General features: G+C 33.5%; 2 protein-coding genes across 2 annotated transcripts; both read left to right on the plus strand.

The window, feature by feature from the left end:
- The first annotated feature begins 4,525 nt into the window (after positions 1-4,525).
- LOC122580305 (receptor-like cytosolic serine/threonine-protein kinase RBK2) lies at positions 4,526-6,749 on the plus strand. The gene is made up of 7 exons (XM_043752581.1): positions 4,526-4,856; positions 4,991-5,242; positions 5,324-5,478; positions 5,756-5,835; positions 5,937-6,072; positions 6,154-6,303; positions 6,600-6,749. The coding sequence occupies exons 1-7, from the start codon at positions 4,526-4,528 to the stop codon at positions 6,747-6,749; spliced, it is 1,254 nt and encodes a 417-aa protein (XP_043608516.1).
- A 2,954-nt stretch (positions 6,750-9,703) lies between these two features.
- LOC122578203 (autophagy-related protein 18h) lies at positions 9,704-17,890 on the plus strand. Its single transcript, XM_043750111.1, has 9 exons — positions 9,704-10,100; positions 11,285-11,719; positions 12,684-13,127; positions 14,147-14,392; positions 14,470-15,234; positions 15,307-15,470; positions 15,858-15,946; positions 16,217-16,723; positions 17,643-17,890. Coding segments are annotated over exons 1-9 (2,838 nt in total). The 5' UTR covers positions 9,704-9,914; the 3' UTR covers positions 17,645-17,890.
- Positions 17,891-18,427: the final 537 nt, after the last annotated feature.

The following is an 18,427-nucleotide window of genomic DNA, read 5'->3' on the forward strand; positions in this document are numbered from 1 at the left end:
TGAATAACTTATGTGTAATTTTAAAGTTTATAATTGTGTGGAGCATGGATTATCATCCGTTATACAATTATGTGGAGATTTGGATTCTTGATCACATGTGCACAAATATTGCTATGATCACATGTATGCAAGTCGATCACATGTAATCGTAGCAATATTCGTCCACATGTAATTAAGAATCCAAATCTCCACATTATTGTATAACGGATGATAATTCATGCTTTCACACAATTATAAACTTCAAAATTACACATAAGTTATTCAGAAAACAATCAAAAAACAATTTTCATATAAAGAATAATCATCGGTTTGGCTTGATTTGAAAAGTTCTCAAAGGTTCTTGCAAAAAAAAAATTCTCAAAATAACTTTTCACTATATATATATATATACACACACGAGAGCAAGTACCCGCGCATTGCGACAGTGAGATGGTGAAAGTGATAGATCATAAGAGGTGATATGCCTTAGCCGTACGGGCTCCGCCCTCGGATTTAAAAATTCGACGAAAGTATGCGGAATGACGTCTCTGATGAAAGAGCTTAAAATTTTAAGAACACCCATATAAGTTTTATAATTTATCGATGTACGGTTTTTGAGATAAAAGATTTTGAAAGATTTAGAGGAATAAAATGATTTATGTAGGAGAGAGAAAGTTGTATGCATTGATGTATGGTACATCATGCATTATCATGTGTACATTGTTGAATTTGAAAATTAAAAGTTGAAACCTTATTTACTTTATAATATAGTATAGATATATAACAATCCCATTTAAAAAAAGATAATTATCATTGAATTAATAAAAAGACGCGGTCTAAAGCATATATAAACATTTTTGCGCTTATATATTATCAAAATATGGAATCTTAACTATATAAAGATAAGTTATAAATATAGATTTAAATACCAAAAATATATGTGTAAAATTGAAAAAGTAAATATCTAATTTAACATTGATAATATAATTGTTTAATAAAATATTAGATGTGTTTATCAATATCAGTATCAATATCAATATCAATATAATCTATATAAATTTAAATGTCATATAATGAAAAAATACCTTAAAATTATTAAAAAATGACACTTAAGCAAAAAGATTAGTTGACACAAAAAGAGAAGTGTCATATGAGAAAAAACCTATCCTCTCTTAGTTATATATATGTAAAGAAAAAAAAATTAAAAAGCAATTTTTAGATAACCTCATATGACTACAATTTATCAAAAGCTAACAAAAGTTATATTATTTTGTTACCTGAAGGTACGTATTATTTGTAAGATTAGTCGATATCCATCTAGAAATTGGATCTAACTCATTACAATTGCTAAGCTTTACATGCTCAAGGTCTCAAGTTCGATACATGGAGAAGACATGTGAAGGAGTTTCACAAATAAAGTACTCGAGTGAAGTAGGTTTGAGTCTTACAAAGGGGCCATAGTTTTATCCGAATTAAATGTCGTGCCTTTAGACGATTTAGTTGTTTCTCCTCCTACTCGGTATTGAGCTTGAAGGGACTCTCTAGCTCGGGCCGGTTAAGACAACCCTCTCCGAGCAAATAATTCACATCTTTAAAAAAAAACACGAATCTGATTAAAAAGAAATTCGACAACTTGTTTGGTGCATAAATCCAATGACAACACAAATAAAAAGGCGAATCATATATAAAGATAGTAAACCCAAAAGATCCAACCACACAACAAGGAAAAACCCCATATGGAAGTGCCTCGTCTTTTAAGTGACCACAAGATACGCCCTTAAGATCCGACCTTAGCTAAGAATACACACAAATAACAAATATCACACAAAACATACATATTTATTAAAAAAAACAGTGACCGAGATAATCTCGTCGAACGCTCATAGGTTAAACGGCGATGCAAACCAATTTTGAAAAGTGACGAGGCGCTGCCTACGACATCGATAGACCGACAAGCAAACCGACGACATCATTTCTTACTATAAACTCTTGTTTTATGTTTTAATACTTATCGTCATCTACGTTTCCTATCATAATAACGCATAAAAAATTAGTAGAAAAATTACTATAGTAGACAAGTTTGAATGTCTATATTGTAAAAAAAAAATCTAAATGGATATCTTTCACAATGTAACCTAAAGTATACATGGCGTTCACACAATGTTGTACGTGACATAGGACCGATGTCCTATTGTTCCATGCGTTATCCCCTAGTCCTTTTTTTAGCTTGCAAGCGGGTGTGTCTGCCTTATCTCAATTCATGTGTTTTGGTGAACATATGGCCCTTGAGAGGCAACGCAAAATACTACATTTACATTTTATTTAAGGGCTTAACATAAGTGTCGTTAATATAATCATTTATGGCTTTCATCTGCCTTAAAATGATTTGAAAAGCCCGATGTTTATCTACACCAACACCAAACTTTGATGTAGTTAACTAACCAATTTTATTTTTTACTAGTTTCTTCAATATGTAGAGTAATAATGAAAAACCATAACTCCATAATACTACATTTACATTTCATTTAAGGGCTGAACATAAGTGTCGTTAATATAATCATCTATGGCTTTCACTCGGCTTAAAATGATTTGAAAAGCCCCATTTTTACCTACACCAACACCAAACTTTGATGTAGTTAACTAACCAATAATACTTTTTACTAGTTTCTTCAATATCTATACTCCTTTATAAAACAAACACCCTCTCCGCCTCCTATATTTTAAGAACGAGAAATGACACATATACCCTTCATCTTAATATATCTTTATTTCTATTTTATAAATTGTGATTAAAATGCCCTTATAAAAAATTCAACATCTATCTCTCTCTCACGCAAAGGCACATAGCAAAAACGTTAACTCAAAATTCTTCTCCCTCCTCCCACCTTTCATATCCCAAACAATCCATCACATTTTCGACCTCAATAAAATTACTTTTACGTTAATAACCACAACAGCAACATCGCCGTTACCGTCGCTGCATTGCGCGAACACCAATCTACTGTAAAGAACCATAACTCCATAATTGTGTAAAGATATATGTAAAGGTCAATATACTAAACTACATTTTAAAACTTTGAAGTATAAAATACATTACATACAAAACACTTATAAAAAAATGAATTAAATAGAAATTTCTATTTACGTATCCAACAAACATTATACATTAATATAAGTCACACATTCCACGCATAGATATATATTAAAACTAGTTTATTGAACGTATCCATCCTTGTGATTATGGCTAAGAATAAAAGTAGGAGAGTTATAAAATTTTAAGATAATGAACTACTGACGGTAACAATGTATCAAATTTGCCAAATGGAAGACTTTCATCAATTGATTATATAGATTCAATGTATAATGTTATTGCACAAATTTTCCAAAACTGGAGATCGTAAACAAATGAATTTAATATGAAATACTCATGCTTATATGTGAATATATAAATATAAAATTATCAACTCAACTCAGAAAAAATATTCCTCCAAATATTGTTAGGTCATGTACATTTTCGGCCCCAATTGTGATTGATGAAAAGAAGCCAGGTTTTGAACCCATATAGTTAATGTGTAAAACAATTGGACGAAACTCCGTCGTATAAATTGTCTTCTTCTTTTCATGGCTACCGATCAAGAACCGTATGTGACGTTTTTCCTTCATGTAGTCTGATAATGTAGTTTTTATGATTTTGTTACATAAATTTATATATTTTATAACAAGTTTTGGTATATTTGATCAATTATACTTGATAATATATAAGTGATTTTGTCAATGTCACGGTAAAATTATATGTTATTTGATTTAGAAGGTTGTTTATTACAGAGTCAATATATGCTCATCATGTAACTTTTTTATCATGTCTTGATAGTTATTTACTTTAAATTTGATAACGATTTAAATAACCATTGACTGCATTCTCTTTGAGGCCAAGTTTTGAAATTTTTTTGCTTGTTTTTGTGTTTTCTTTCACTAAATTCCATGTTGAATCATGCTTTAAAAGATGCTATTTTGTTTGAATCTTTCATCTTTTATGATTGATTATGTTATGTTATTTTTGTTTCAAAGATATACCGTAACGTTATGGTTGTGTTAATATAATACAATCTTGTATTCTCAACATCAAGTTTGACATGTTTTTTTCATATTATGGTATATGCTAGTTAACATTCTTTAGTATCAAATTCATGTCCTAAGTGTTGTTATGTTTATAGTTCATTTCTAATTACTTTCAAAATGTCAAATTGATCATCTATGGTGTAAATAATATTCTTTAAACTTTTGAAGATTCACTACCTTTATACATAACTATGTAGGAAAAAATATCATCACCTATCTCATGTCATAAAAAGAATTTTGGAAGGTAAATCTTCTGAGGCACAACATAAGACAGGCGGTCGTTCACTCTGGTCATCTGTTTCTGCCCAAGGTATTAATTTATTACTAAGAAAGATTACGCATAGGTAGTAGCATTTATTTCAATTGTATTTTACAGACAATGGTATTAATAAGTAATGGATTTTAGCCAGATTTAAGATTCTTTGAGATGGAAAAGGAAAGACATGATACTATTTCTCCCAGAGATGTTTCAGAAGCCTGTTCACGAAATGTGGATGACTCAAGTTCGAGTGACGTTGATGAACCAAGAGATGAAAAGGTTTCACAACCACGGTCACGTTGGTTAAAGTTTTTTAAATTATGGAAGAAAAGTTTTACCAAGAGGGTACCATCCTTGCCACCTGCGGCACCTAAGTCATCAAGAACAAAAACCTTGAATTCTACACAACACCCAGATGTAAATTTATGTCATCTCGAATCTTCATGGAAAATCTTTACACTTGAAGAGCTTAAATATGCAACAGACAATTTTAGCGAGGGTCTGCAATCCTTTCTCAACATTTCACATTTTCATATCTATACATTCATTTTTTCACAATAGTTGTACGACTTACGAAATACTGTTAAATTTTCTACAAAATGAATGAGGAGGTTGTTATTTCATTTATTCTAGAGAAAGTGATCGGAAGGGGAGGTTTTGCTAATGTTTACAAGGGTTGTTTGGACGATGGAAGGTTGGTGGCAGTAAAACGACTCAATAGAGGGACCACAGAAGAGCAAATAATAGGATTTCTTTCGGAGATTGGAACCATAGCTCACGTAAACCATCCTAATACAGCTACATTGATAGGGTATGGAATAGAAGGGGGAACACATCTCGTTATGGAGTTATCTCCCCATGGAAATTTAGGATCTCTATTGCGAGGTACGTCCTAACATGCTCTAAACTGATTTTGTTATTTTGTGCTTTGATTCACACACAAATAATCATTATATGTTCTTTCAGGTGCAAAAGAGAAACTAAATTGGGGGGCAAGATATAAGATTATACATGGAACAGCTAATGGCTTGTTATATCTTCATGAGAATTGTCAAAGGAGAATTATACATAGGGATATTAAGGCAGATAACATTCTTCTTATGGAGAACTTCGAACCACAGGTATCTTTCTGGCTCGAATTTTGTGTACATCTTAAGACTCAACTAGAGTTGGTACATTATAATTACTTTCTTATAAATCACTTGATTTGTTTTATTATCATCAGATTATGTTAAACTTAGGACTATTGATTGATATGAAGTAAACCATTTTAGTTATGTACTCAGTTTTTACTTAGTGATTTATGGGTTGAACGAGAGCCTTAGTCTATACATCCATTTATTCTTTAATTGTATGTTACAAATTTGGTAACTACGTATTCCGCATCTTAAACTTTAGATATGTGATTTTGGTCTTGCTACATGGCTACCAAAAGAGTGGAGTCATCATAATGTATCAAAATTTGAAGGCACATTTGGGTATATGTTATCTTTTTAATTTTATTTGCTTAATTATACTAAACATTTATTTCCGAATAGCTTGCATTACGTTAACATGTTTGCTCATCTATTCAACACAGATATTTTGCTCCAGAGTACTTTATGCATGGGATAGTAGACGAGAAAATCGATGTCTTTTCTTACGGTGTACTAGTTTTGGAACTTATAACCGGGCGTCAAGCTTTAGATGATTCACAAAGAAGTCTTGTACTTTGGGTAAGTCACAATGTCCATTTATGGTTAACATGCTTTAGATGATATCATGTTGTACAACTATATAAACAAGTTGTCTTGAAGGCCAAACCATTAATGGAAGCTAATGAAATAAGAGAACTAGTTGATCCTTCTCTTGGCGATGATTATGACCATGAGGAAATGGAACGTGTAATTTTGGCAGCTTCCTTATGTATCGAACTCACTCCTGTTCTCCGTCCTCGAATGAGTCAGGCAAGTTTTGCAGCGTCATAATTAATCTTACCACTCATTTTTATTTGAATTTAGAAAGAAAAAGTTATTGTCATGTCACTAAATAAACATGTCATGCATGCCCTTGTCCCATGAAAATGGGAACAATTTTAATATATATGATCTAAGTTGATTTCACATTTTTGGTTATTTTGTTGGTCATTCACACACACTAAGTTCAATGATGCAGTTTTTATAAAGAATATGAGTTATCTATAGCAACTTCAAAAACATGAGCTTGAACATAGTTGAGACGAATTGCAATTCTTATAATGTAGGTTGTGATGCTATTAAGACGCGATTATGATCCCAAAGGTTCGACAACTCAACAGAAAAAACAAGCATTTCAAAGAACTTATTCAGAAGAGCTTATGGATGCTCAAGAGTACAATTCAACAAAGACTCTTAATAATATGCCTCGAGTGTGAAGAACATATGTCACTTCGAAGTACTTATTGATTTGATTATTATGGCATAACAAGCCCGGAATTAATTAAGGGGTTCATTGTCTTGTAGGTTCAAAAACTATGAGGTCTTGGATAAAACTATGCCATAATTATAGTGACGTATATTTTACCCATGTATGTAAGTTATCTATTTGTAGCATTTTTCTACTCTTATTTTTGAAGAAACTAGCTTTGTTTGTATGAGTTATATAACCACATTATATCTTACCTTTATTATCATTGAACATTGGTACTAAACTAGGAAAAAATATGTTGCTTAGTCAAATTTCAACTTTATTTACGTTATATATGCTACATTATCTCACAAGAAGTATGTGACTTATTTGAATCCTTTACTGCACGCACTTGCATAATACAATTTCGAGATCCATTTTAAAAAAAAAAAAGATGTCATTCCACAACTTTTGCGACAATTCCAAAATGATCATGTATGAGAACTACACATCAATCCGTTTAACCATTTTTAAAAAAATGAACTAATTAACTTATACAACGAAGTTGGGCACAATTAACAAGTCTAATAGTAAACGATTTTATAAAAGAGACACTTGCAAGCCCATTCGCAAATATAATCCATTGTAGTCCATTTTGACCCCCATAATCATTCTCATGCTCAACATTCGCCTAAGTTTACTGGGACCTACCGTATAAAACAACACTCCCGAATGAGGTACGCACAACACTTAGTGAATGTCTAGAAAATAAACACACAACCAACTACTAGATATACGTAGTTTACCAACCATGGAGCACATAAATGACTATAATGTACATCAAAACTACCATGATGGCCATTAGATGCAAAACTACATCAAAACATCATGATGTATAAACACAAGGGTGTTGTACACCAAATTGCCATGGTGTATAAAAGATATTAGACGACATATAAAATACATGAAAATATCATGATGTATATATATCAACAATAATATGATATACTTATATGTTATATTTACACAGTTAAGTGCAAAATTGCACAACATATGATAACGTAACAAGTTTAACACATAACACACAGACAATGAGACATAGTAGTCATAGTACATTAACAACACAATCATATAGAAGTTATTACCCAGATGTAATTTGTTTCCAATATGATCCAATTACTTGTTTAAGTTATTATATATTCACCTTTGCGGCAAGAGGTTATAAATTCACATTTCACACAATCACTTCCAAACTCTTGGCACTTAATCAAACATCATAATAGCAACCTAAAAAGGAGCTAATAACATATTTTTAACTGAACAAAACTTTGACCAATTTGACTTTCAAAGTCAAATTTCATAATATAGCTACTAAACAAGGCCATGATATTAGTTATCGTATTTCTAGCTTAACCAAGCTTTAATTCAATATCAATACATATGTATGAACTTGCTCAACCCGGCCACCACAATCATCATTTAACATCCTTTTACTTATCCTTGTTGTGTATACGGTATCGATCAAGTTGTTTTTTTATAGTGTCATGCAAACCTTTTTAGTTTCATGACACCATAGTGTGTATGCAAATCCTTCTAAATTGTATTAAGGTATTTTACTTTATCAAGAGAACTTGTCGATTTATATTTTTTATGTTTTGCAAGTGGTAGCGTCCATGTCATTAATATGATAACTTTACACCATCTATAATCCCTTATGGGTTTCAAACTTTTGGAGATTTAAGAATGAATGTATACTACACCACCAACACCCCTTTTCTAATAGTTAATATATTAATACTCAATATTGTTTTTCTAATTTTAACCAATATTTATAACATCTGTAAGGGAAAAGGATAAATAAAAAGAGGGGGTACTTTTGCGTTTTTAAGGTATAAAGTATTAATTAGTTTGGTTGACAATTGAGGACTTCTTTTTCCTAACCATCTGGGTAGACATACCTCAACTTCTTTTAATTAGGTGGTATGTCGTTAACACATTATTGAATTTTCATGGTTATAGATGTTCTCATAGTAGTAGACGAAAATGGATATCATATATGCCTTAAATATAGCTTGCTATGTCTTATGCATCCTTGTAGTTAGAGTTTTTATCCAACATATAGTTAAATTAAATACTGTTAAATGGCTTGGATCATCATAATTAGGTTTCTTTGTCTCATACTTTTTTAATTTTCAATATGTATACGGAAATCCATCTTTCCATCTCTATTCACTTTCCAGGTGTACATGTTTTATATCAGGTGAACATCCTACTTAATCGTTTCATTCGTGACCAATTCAGAATTCTTTTCCATTCTATCATCATACTCGATTTATGGATTATTATCTTTCTAGACATTTCTTTTAAACAAATATCCAATTCGTGCATCACATAGGTTTCAATGTGTAAATAATCTATAAATAAAAAACCATATATAAATAATATAACATTTATTAATTGGATGCTTAATTCGTTTTTTGGAACCTATGCGTCCTTCAATTACCAATTTCGTTTATCATCTTTTACACCGCTATAACACTATCATCAAATGGAAACTATGCTGGGGTTAAAAAACAGACACGTAAAGGATTATCTAACAATAGTACATCTACAGTCCTACATTACCATTAAGACAAAAGTAAGTAATTTAATACAGTGATTTGAACTATAAATACGCACAAAATAAAAACTCTTTTAAATGGCCCACAAACAGAATCGCCTTGATGTTTCCTTTTCGACGACAAATTATTGGTAAAAGTTTTGTCGCAACAAAATGTGTAAAGACACTATATATGTAAATTGGAAACGTAAACAGAATCGTCTCGATGTTTCATTTTCGACAACAAATTATTGGTAAAATGACTAAAATCTTTGTTGCCACAAGATATGTAAAAGGACTAGATATGTAAAACAGAAACGTGAGCTTACGGGGCAATCAAGAAACAAACTTGTAAAATGTATATAGATATAGATAGATTAGATACAGAGAGAGAGAGAGAGAAGAAAATAAAAGAGAGGAACCGTCCCTGTGAAGAAAGTCAAACTCAACACCCAACCAACAAACACTTTGAATTATCTGAGACTTCAAAAAAAAAAAAAAAATCTCGGCCACGTTTTCCGGCGAACTTGGATGCCCAATCATTTAGGACGCACGGCGGCGCCGGTGTACAACTAGTTGATCATCAATATTATTATGAGGAGAAACCAAAACAAAGCTAATAACAATCTTCCTATTGATAATAAACATCATGATATCAGCAGTAATAATAATGGCGGCGTAATCCCTAATTCTTTTAGATTTATTTCTTCTTATATTAAGACTGTTTCTTCTAACGTCAGGTCTGCCGGCGATTCTTCCGATGAACTTCGCAAAGATCAGGTTTTTTTTTTCATTAAATTATTTATTATTTATTTATATGTAATAATTGTTTCTGCTGTTGTAATGATAATGATAATGATTGCTTTTTTGAAGTTGTTAATTATGTTTTTAGATTTTTGTTTTTGTGAAATTTTAATTTAGTGAAACTAGTGGATGAGAAATTTGGATAAGAAATCGTAGTAATGTTAGGAGGGTTTTATTTGAGATTTTTGAGCTTTTTAGGTTTTTGGGGATACTTTGATCATTGGTTGAATTTTTAGCGATGGATACGATTAACGTTAAGGGACGTTTTGGACTTGTATGTCGAAAAACAGAAGATAGGGGTCAATATAGCATTAATAGTTTTAGAGTTAAAATTTGGATTTACAACCAGAGGTATTGGAGAGCAAATCGAGGTGTGGGTGGAAGTTAGTTGATTTTGTAAGCGTTTCTCTTTAAATATATAGAACGTCACGATTTGCATAAAGATTTTTTCATTAGTCGGTGACGCATTACTCTCTTCTGATATCAGAATATCTTTCCATATAAACATGCTATACTATGTATTACTTTGCACTTTCTAATACACCACAATTCATGGTTTTCCTTTTTGTCTTCTTGACACAATTTATATAAAAGTCTTCACATTTGACCGCTTTTTGATTTCCAAAAGTATTATTGTTAATATACTGGTATTTCTGATGAGTCTAATAGACTAACACATACACATATAATAAATCACTTCGATATGCTTGGATTCTGTTTTTCACATTTTCTCAATGTGTCGGTTCGGGAATTTTCTCAATGTGTCTGTTTTTCCCTGAACTATTTAATTGCCAAGATACTTCAAAGTTGTTTGGATGCTTTCTGTCAATTTAAGTTTTTTTTTGGTCATATTATACAAATGGATTGTTTGGCTATCATGTACTCTGTTTTCCCTGTGTTGTCAGAATATGTGGAGAGAACTTATTCTTACATGACAGGTTTTAGTTTTAAAGACTAGATTTTTTTCTTTCTTGGCACGTTTTCTGTAACTGTATTTTATGATCACACTTATATCAGAAGAAACTTTGAATCTGTTTTAGAAATCACATAATTTTATCTATGTGCTGTATACTGTTTTTATGGTGAATCTTTTTCCATTAATAAGTACCGTTTGTCTGTTATGTCACGCTTATAAACACTGAATATTTTGATTTGAACAGGTTTTGTATTCTTGCTTTGATAGACTAGAGCTTAGTCCATCAATTATCAAGAATGTACTCCTACTTGGGTACACAAATGGTTTTCAAGTCCTTGATGTTGACGATGGTTCTAAGTTTAGTGAACTGGTTTCAACTCGTGACGATCCCGTCACATTTCTACAAATACAGCCTACACCTGAAGAGACTGAGGGTATTGAGGGATTTAAAATGTCACACCCTTTGCTATTGGTTGTGGCTAGTGAAACGACGAATCTTTCGGGTCCATCACACAATGAGAGAGACGAATCTCAGATGGAAGATTCCATGTATTCTCCCAGGGCTGTTCGGTTTTACTCAATGAGGTCACACAGTTATGTTCACGTCTTGCGGTTCCGGTCAACTGTGTACATGGTTAGATGCAGCCCACGAATAGTGGCCGTAGGTCTTGCTTCCCAAGTAAGCATCTGTCTTCCTTATTTTTCATTTTTAGGTTTATGATTGTTTCCTTCATTCCACCTATAAAACCTTACTATCATTTTATGCCTAATTCAGTTTTTGATTGGTTTGAGAATGTAGTTGTGCTGAGTATAGCTATTGTTCATCTTTACTTTTTCTCAACTATGAGCTTGTATTGGTGCAATAAAGTAGAGGTCGTAAAATGGGCAGAGGGTAATGGGTCAACAAGGGTAGTTATTTGGTCCAGATCGGGTACCCAGAAAACTTTTTGTTCAATTTTTTAGGTTTTTAGTGATTCTTAGTGTGTCAACTATAATTAAGAAAGTTATAATATCTTAATAGTAATATGATGTTTTGATTAAAATCATTTAAGAGGTTTTATGCATTAATAGCACACTTCGTACAACTTTCGACCCATTTCCCTTTAATCCATGTTTCTAGTTTACCATTTATAGATCAAACATATCCTGATCCTGAAACAACCAATAAAAGATCTCTAGGAAATGCATGGATAAGATCAAAAAATTTGAACGGGATTATTGTGGAACTGGTAATAGTGTTTACATGATTATAATATATGTAGAGTAAGATATTAATTTGTAATTCATTTCTCGTGTTTGTTTTCTGTTTTATTTCATGGCAGATATATTGTTTTGATGCACTTACCCTTGAAACAAGTTTAGTGTGCTCACATATCCAATATCATACCATTACCACTTCGTACAACTTTCGACCCATTTCCCTTTAATGTGTGTTTTTAGTTTACCATTTATAGATTAAACATATCCTGATCCTGAAACAACCAAATTAAAGATCTCTAGGAAATGCATGGATAAGATCAAAAAGTTTAATCGGGATTGTTATGGAACTGGTAATGGTGTTTACATGATTATAAGATATGTAGAGTAAGATATTAATTTGTAATTCATTTCTCGTGTTTGTTTTCTGTTTTCTTTCATGGCAGATATATTGTTTCGATGCACTTACCCTTGAAAACAAGTTTAGTGTGCTCACATATCCAATATCACAACTGGGAGGACAAGGACTATCCGGGATTAACATTGGCTTTGGGCCAATGGCTGTGGGGCCTAGATGGTTGGCTTATGCTTCCAATAATCCATTGTTGTCAAACACAGGACGCTTAAGTCCTCAAAATTTGAGCCCTTCTCCAGGTGTAAGTCCTTCAACCTCACCTAGTAGTGGAAGTTTAATGGCTCGATATGCCATGGAGTCCAGCAAGCAGTTGGCTAGTGGCCTTATAAATCTGGGAGACATGAGCTACCGAACCTTGTCAAAGTATTGTCATGAATACCTCCCTGATAGTTCCAGCTCTTCAGTTTCATTAAACGTCAGCCGGAAAGCTGGTAGGGCAGTATCTCATTCCACTGATAATGCCAATGCTGGAATGGTAAGACTTCTATAAGTATATGCTTTGGTAATATAATAGTTATTTAAGATATATTTAATTTTGAATGCACTAAAAAGCAAGATATTTTCATGTTTCCTGTTAGCTTTAGGATGAACTACAAACATGGTTATCAGATCAGTGACAATAGCCGCGAATCGGGTTCAGGTGTACCGAATGGCAGTATGGTACCATATTGGGAACGTTCGGGATCACGAATTCGTGTTGCGAAGTGACGTTCTCAATTTTTTTTCTATTATGTTCCAAGTAATTGCGGGTTCACGTGTTTGAATGTATAAGACCGCTATTCTCGAATTATAAGATCACCAGTTTCATATAGATTCATTTTAATCTAAAGTCTAAACTAGTATTTTGATATAATCTGCAATATCGATTAATTTAAGTTACTCAAATCTTTTCATACTGAAAAATAAATCCTGATTAAGTATCAATTAATATCATTTTTTCGTGAGACTATTATATACGAGACTATCAATATTAATTTGATCTTTTAGCGAATGAATTTTACAATACATATACAAAGGTTATATTATTACTTATACGGCCAAACTATCCAATTCATTATACCAGAGTGAACCCAAATGAACCTAACCCCGCCCCCCCCCCCCCCCCCCCCCCCCCAACAAACCACTGGTACCGGATTCATGGCACCTCATAACCACGATCCCAACACGCGTTCCCTGTACTGAAGCGGTCTCCAAATCTGGTATCTAAGTGGTTGACTATCAATGCAATGAGAGTTGTAATTAATTTCTCAGCAGTACTTTTGAATCTTAGGACACGAGATTACCTTTTGCTGCTTTAAGCATATTGTTAAGAAGGAATATAGCATATGTTTATTATTGGGTGCATGGATTGATCATTTTAAAACATGTTGAATCTGGTTTAGGGTTGTGTGTGCCATTATCTGTAGATATAGTTGTGTCTATTAATTAAATTACTTCTACAGGTTTAGAATACTTCATGCAATAACAGCTCTTTTTTGAATCGTTTCTGTGCAGGTTGTGATTAAAGATTTCGTATCTCGGGCCGTTGTTTCACAATTTAGGGCACATGCAAGTCCCATATCTGCACTATGTTTTGATCCAAGTGGGACTCTTTTGGTCACTGCATCAGTACATGGGAATAATATCAACGTTTTCCGTATTCTTCCTACCTCAACACAAAATGAATCAGGCAGCCAAAGTTTTAATTGGAATTCTGCTCATGTTCATCTTTACAAGCTCCATCGTGGCATGACTTCTGCTGTACGTTTCTCTTTCTTTCTAATATTCATTCTTGTTATATTATGTTGTGATCATACCTTTTTTTGTTTCTTTGACAGGTGATACAAGACATTTGTTTTAGTCAATATAGTCAATGGATAGCCATAGTTTCATCTAGGGGTACATGCCATATTTTCTTATTATCTCCTTTTGGTGGCGAGACTGGTATTCAATTGCAAAAATCCAAAATAAAAGGTCAAGCACTCTCAGCTTTTGTAGCAGTACCTTGGTGGTCGACTTCATCTTTCATGAAAGATCAATCACTATCACAACCACCTCCAGCAGCCATCACTCTGTCTGTGGTTAGCAGAATAAAAAATGTTAATCTTGGGTGGATTAATACGGTAAGCAGTGCTGCATCTGGAAAAACATCTGTGCCACCTGGCGTTATTGCTGCCATGTTCCATAGCTCTGTTTGTCGAAATTCGGAATCTGCTGTCTCAACTGGGGAAACCTTAGAGCACCTCTTGGTGTATACTCCATCGGGCTATGTTATACAATATGAGTTGTTGCCTTCTACAGGGAGAGAGGAAGGTGAATCATCTTTGAGTATGGGGTCAGCCTCACATGTACAGACCCAAGATGAAGACTTGCGTGTTAAAGTTGAACCCATTCAGTGGTGGGATGTTTGCCGAAGAAGTGATTGGCCAGAAAAAGAGGAGTTTATTGGTGGGGCTACTCCTGGTAGACACAACTCTCTAGAAACTGTCATGACTAATTCTGATGATGAAGACAGTAAACGCCAAGAACGATCCCGTTGGTATCTTTCTCATGCTGAAGTGCAAATGAGGTCCGTGAGGGTGCCCGTTTGGCAAAAGTCCAAGGTACTTTTAATATCTAAGATATTCTATGTTGGCATTTTACAGAAGTGCTTATGCTTATATAATGTTATGCAGATATATTTCTATGTGATGGACCCACAATTTTGTGGAAAGCTAAATGATGGTGGAGAGGTTGATATTGAAACGATCCCAGTGAATGAAGTTGAAGTAAGGCAGAAAGACTTGCTTCCCGTTTTCGACAGCTCTGGTGCAGTTTATCCTGGTTGGAGTGATGCCCGGTAATTTCACCTAACCTTTATTCTATTCATTTTGCTTAATTTTCTCTTCAGAATTATTATCCTTTGTATTTGTAGCTAGCCTTTGAAGTTTAGATGCATGCATAATTAGCCTCTCGATTGCAAGGCCATATACGTTTGGAGCAAGAATGTGGTTTTAGTAGCAGGATAGAAGTTAATACTTGCTCTTGTGAATAACAGCCATGGGTTAATATTTTTACTTTTTCTAATATGTATTTTTACTGGTTTTTGCTAGTCTTATAAGATAATAACTGTGCACCTTTTTACTAGCTATTGTGATAGCAGTCATTGGCTACTAAATAATCTCCGCTTCTAAATCTTAATTACTATTTGACGGAGGCTTTAATAGATTATGTATTTTTTTTGTAGAGTCTTTGCTGCTGGTAGATATTCTGCTTCATCTTCCAACATTGGTAGCAGTGACGAAAAGTTTTTTCAAGATTCCAGTGTATCCCGTGGTAAGATTTTCCGGTTATGTGAGTTAGTGCTTTTAGAGGCTGTTCATTGACATGTTGAATAAGTTGTGTAACAAGTCAAAACATTATACGGGCCTGCTGAGATTGTGTTGATCTGCATCACTTATTAGTTCATTTTATGTCAATTTAAAATATGTTAGTCTTGATTAGAAAAAGCATATTATTGAAACAGTGATTAGAGAAACTATATTTATGGCCACCTCTGGTTGCTTTTTGTGGATGTATTTCTCATGTAGCATTCTTATCTATCAGGATCACCGGCGCATGCAGAGTTACAAAACTCAGAACAGATGGAACGACAGATATCTTATCCTATTCTTGCTTTAACTGTAAATAAAAATGATGGCGAGAATAGGCTAAGTTCTTTTAATGGAGTTAATGATGTGCTACCATCTGGTCTTGATGAAATCATGAATTCTCCATCCCCTGTTGACAACGCAATTGCTCCTGGTGCAACTGTTGATAGAGGGATTCAATCTTCAGAAAGCGTTGTGACTAGCGACACTTCAAATCCAGGTTCTAATCGTTCTGACTTGAGTATGAATATTGTTGATGAAGTTCAGATGCATAAAGACATGTTAGAGTTTGGACATGATTTTAATGAAGAGTACCGCAAACCATCAACTGAGAAGGAAAGTTTTAAACATGGAGAAATGACTGATGCTGATGGTAATAATAGCCGCCATCAGAGGAACAAGTCCGAGGATGATGGTGACAGTGACGATATGCTTGGAGGGGTGTTCGCGTTCTCTGAAGAATGTGAGTATTTCATAACGTCCTTTAATCAAATGAAACATGATTTACAACTTATGTTTATCAGACCTTATTTTCTCCCATTCATGCTATAAGTAAAATAAAAAAATGCATAGTTATTGTTTAGATGTGGTAAAAGGGTTGGATCAGTGGTAAACACTCTGGCCTCTGGAGACAGAGGTCATGGGTTCGATCGTCATCCCATGCAAAGGTTGGAGGGCCTGTTCTACTATTTAGGTAGAAAATGGAAGCAGCCTCTCTACTTAGGTAGAGATAAGGTATGCCTACATCTTAACCTCCCCCATACACCGCGGAAGGCGGCACTCGGCAGTTTCTTTCTTTCTTTCTATGTGGCAAAAGGGTGGTTCAGGCAACATATCAGGGTGCAATGATGCATTTTTTTTTTGTAATAGACCGAGATGAGTCGAGTTGTCCCGATCCGAAAATTATCTGTTATCCAAAATCTTTAACTAATTACTAATTGCTAATAGTGTGTCTAGTAGGACAATAAATCTTTGAATTTTGCCAAGCATGCTGTTAGGGCTATGGTTAACATATGGAAAAGTGTTGTAGATGATGGCTGATCTTTAATTTTACGGATTGGTTATTTTTTTGTACAATACGTTTATACATGTTAACGTAGCCCTTAGCCCTAGCCCCTAAGAGCTTTGATTATGATAATTCCAAAACTTAATACCAGTCTAATTAAATTTTAGATGACTTGCAGTCTTAGGGGTTTATATAGATTAGAAATACAGTTTGGGCAACTTTTGACTTGTTTAAAGATTATCTTTATCTACCATAATCTGAATCAGCCTAATCTTAAGTAATTTGGTCAAGATTGTAGCTTCTTGTTTTGTTTTCTAACCAGCTTGAATAGAAACAATAATGATCTGATGCTTGCATCTGTGTCATGTAATTGCAGGAGGTTTGTAAAGTCGTATAATGCGTTTGATGGGGAACCTGTTTCATATGGAAGTGCAAACTAACTGATTGATTTGAGAGCTGAACTGTGTTGTTTCTTGGTGCTTGTGGTTAAGCTCGAGCAGCAATACTTGGTTTTCTCTGTTTTAATTCTTGTGTACATGATGTATAGTAGTACCATTAAGAATTATTTGTGTAACATTACTTTGTTTTTTTAAAGTGAAGAAATCTAGACATTCTTTTATGTGATTACAGTTTCACTTGAATCAAATGTGTTCATTCACCGAGGAGTCACATACCGTATGAAGTTTTAACCAAGTGACAGATACCATAGCTCTAGGATCTACTGTCCAAAATGCTCGGTTAATCTTATGGGTCTCTCAAAGAAGCAGTAGCTGATCCGGTGAAGGCCCGGTCTATGATAAGACTGAGTTCAAGTTGAGGCCTCATCATTTTCTAATATAATTGTAAAGTACATTTTATTTATCGTCGATGATATCTGTATTTTCTATTTTTTGTTTTATTACAGTTATATTTGATTTAAAGTATTGTTAATAGTTAGTACTAGTTGTATTAAAATGTTGTCGACGTGTAAGAACCTGGAATAAACCGGTAAATATTTAACATTATATACCAAAAGAGTGAAACACTTGAAAATGTAAAACCATATGAATAATCAAACTAAAAGTGAATTCTTTTGTTTGTCAGGAGGTTTGGACTGGTAGTTTGTCGCTAACAGGAATGGGTATTCTTGAATCATTTCGTGTATATATACCCTGCATCTTT

Source organism: Erigeron canadensis, chromosome 8, assembly GCF_010389155.1.
Source record: "Erigeron canadensis isolate Cc75 chromosome 8, C_canadensis_v1, whole genome shotgun sequence".
NCBI classification, from domain to species: Eukaryota; Viridiplantae; Streptophyta; class Magnoliopsida; order Asterales; family Asteraceae; genus Erigeron; species Erigeron canadensis.

What these genes read in the sequence shown, in the direction of transcription:
- LOC122580305 (XM_043752581.1), top strand. Translation starts at nt 4,526, where the DNA reads ATGGAAAAGGAAAGACATGATACTATTTCTCCCAGAGATGTTTCAGAA. An exon ending in AAAGAAGTCTTGTACTTTGG is followed by an intron (nt 6,073 to 6,153) that starts GTAAGTCACAAT and finishes GTTGTCTTGAAG; the next exon opens with GCCAAACCATTAATGGAAGC. An exon ending in TCCGTCCTCGAATGAGTCAG is followed by an intron (nt 6,304 to 6,599) that starts GCAAGTTTTGCA and finishes CTTATAATGTAG; the next exon opens with GTTGTGATGCTATTAAGACG.
- LOC122578203 (XM_043750111.1), top strand. Translation starts at nt 9,915, where the DNA reads ATGAGGAGAAACCAAAACAAAGCTAATAACAATCTTCCTATTGATAAT. An exon ending in CCGTTTGGCAAAAGTCCAAG is followed by an intron (nt 15,235 to 15,306) that starts GTACTTTTAATA and finishes AATGTTATGCAG; the next exon opens with ATATATTTCTATGTGATGGA. An exon ending in AGATTCCAGTGTATCCCGTG is followed by an intron (nt 15,947 to 16,216) that starts GTAAGATTTTCC and finishes CTTATCTATCAG; the next exon opens with GATCACCGGCGCATGCAGAG.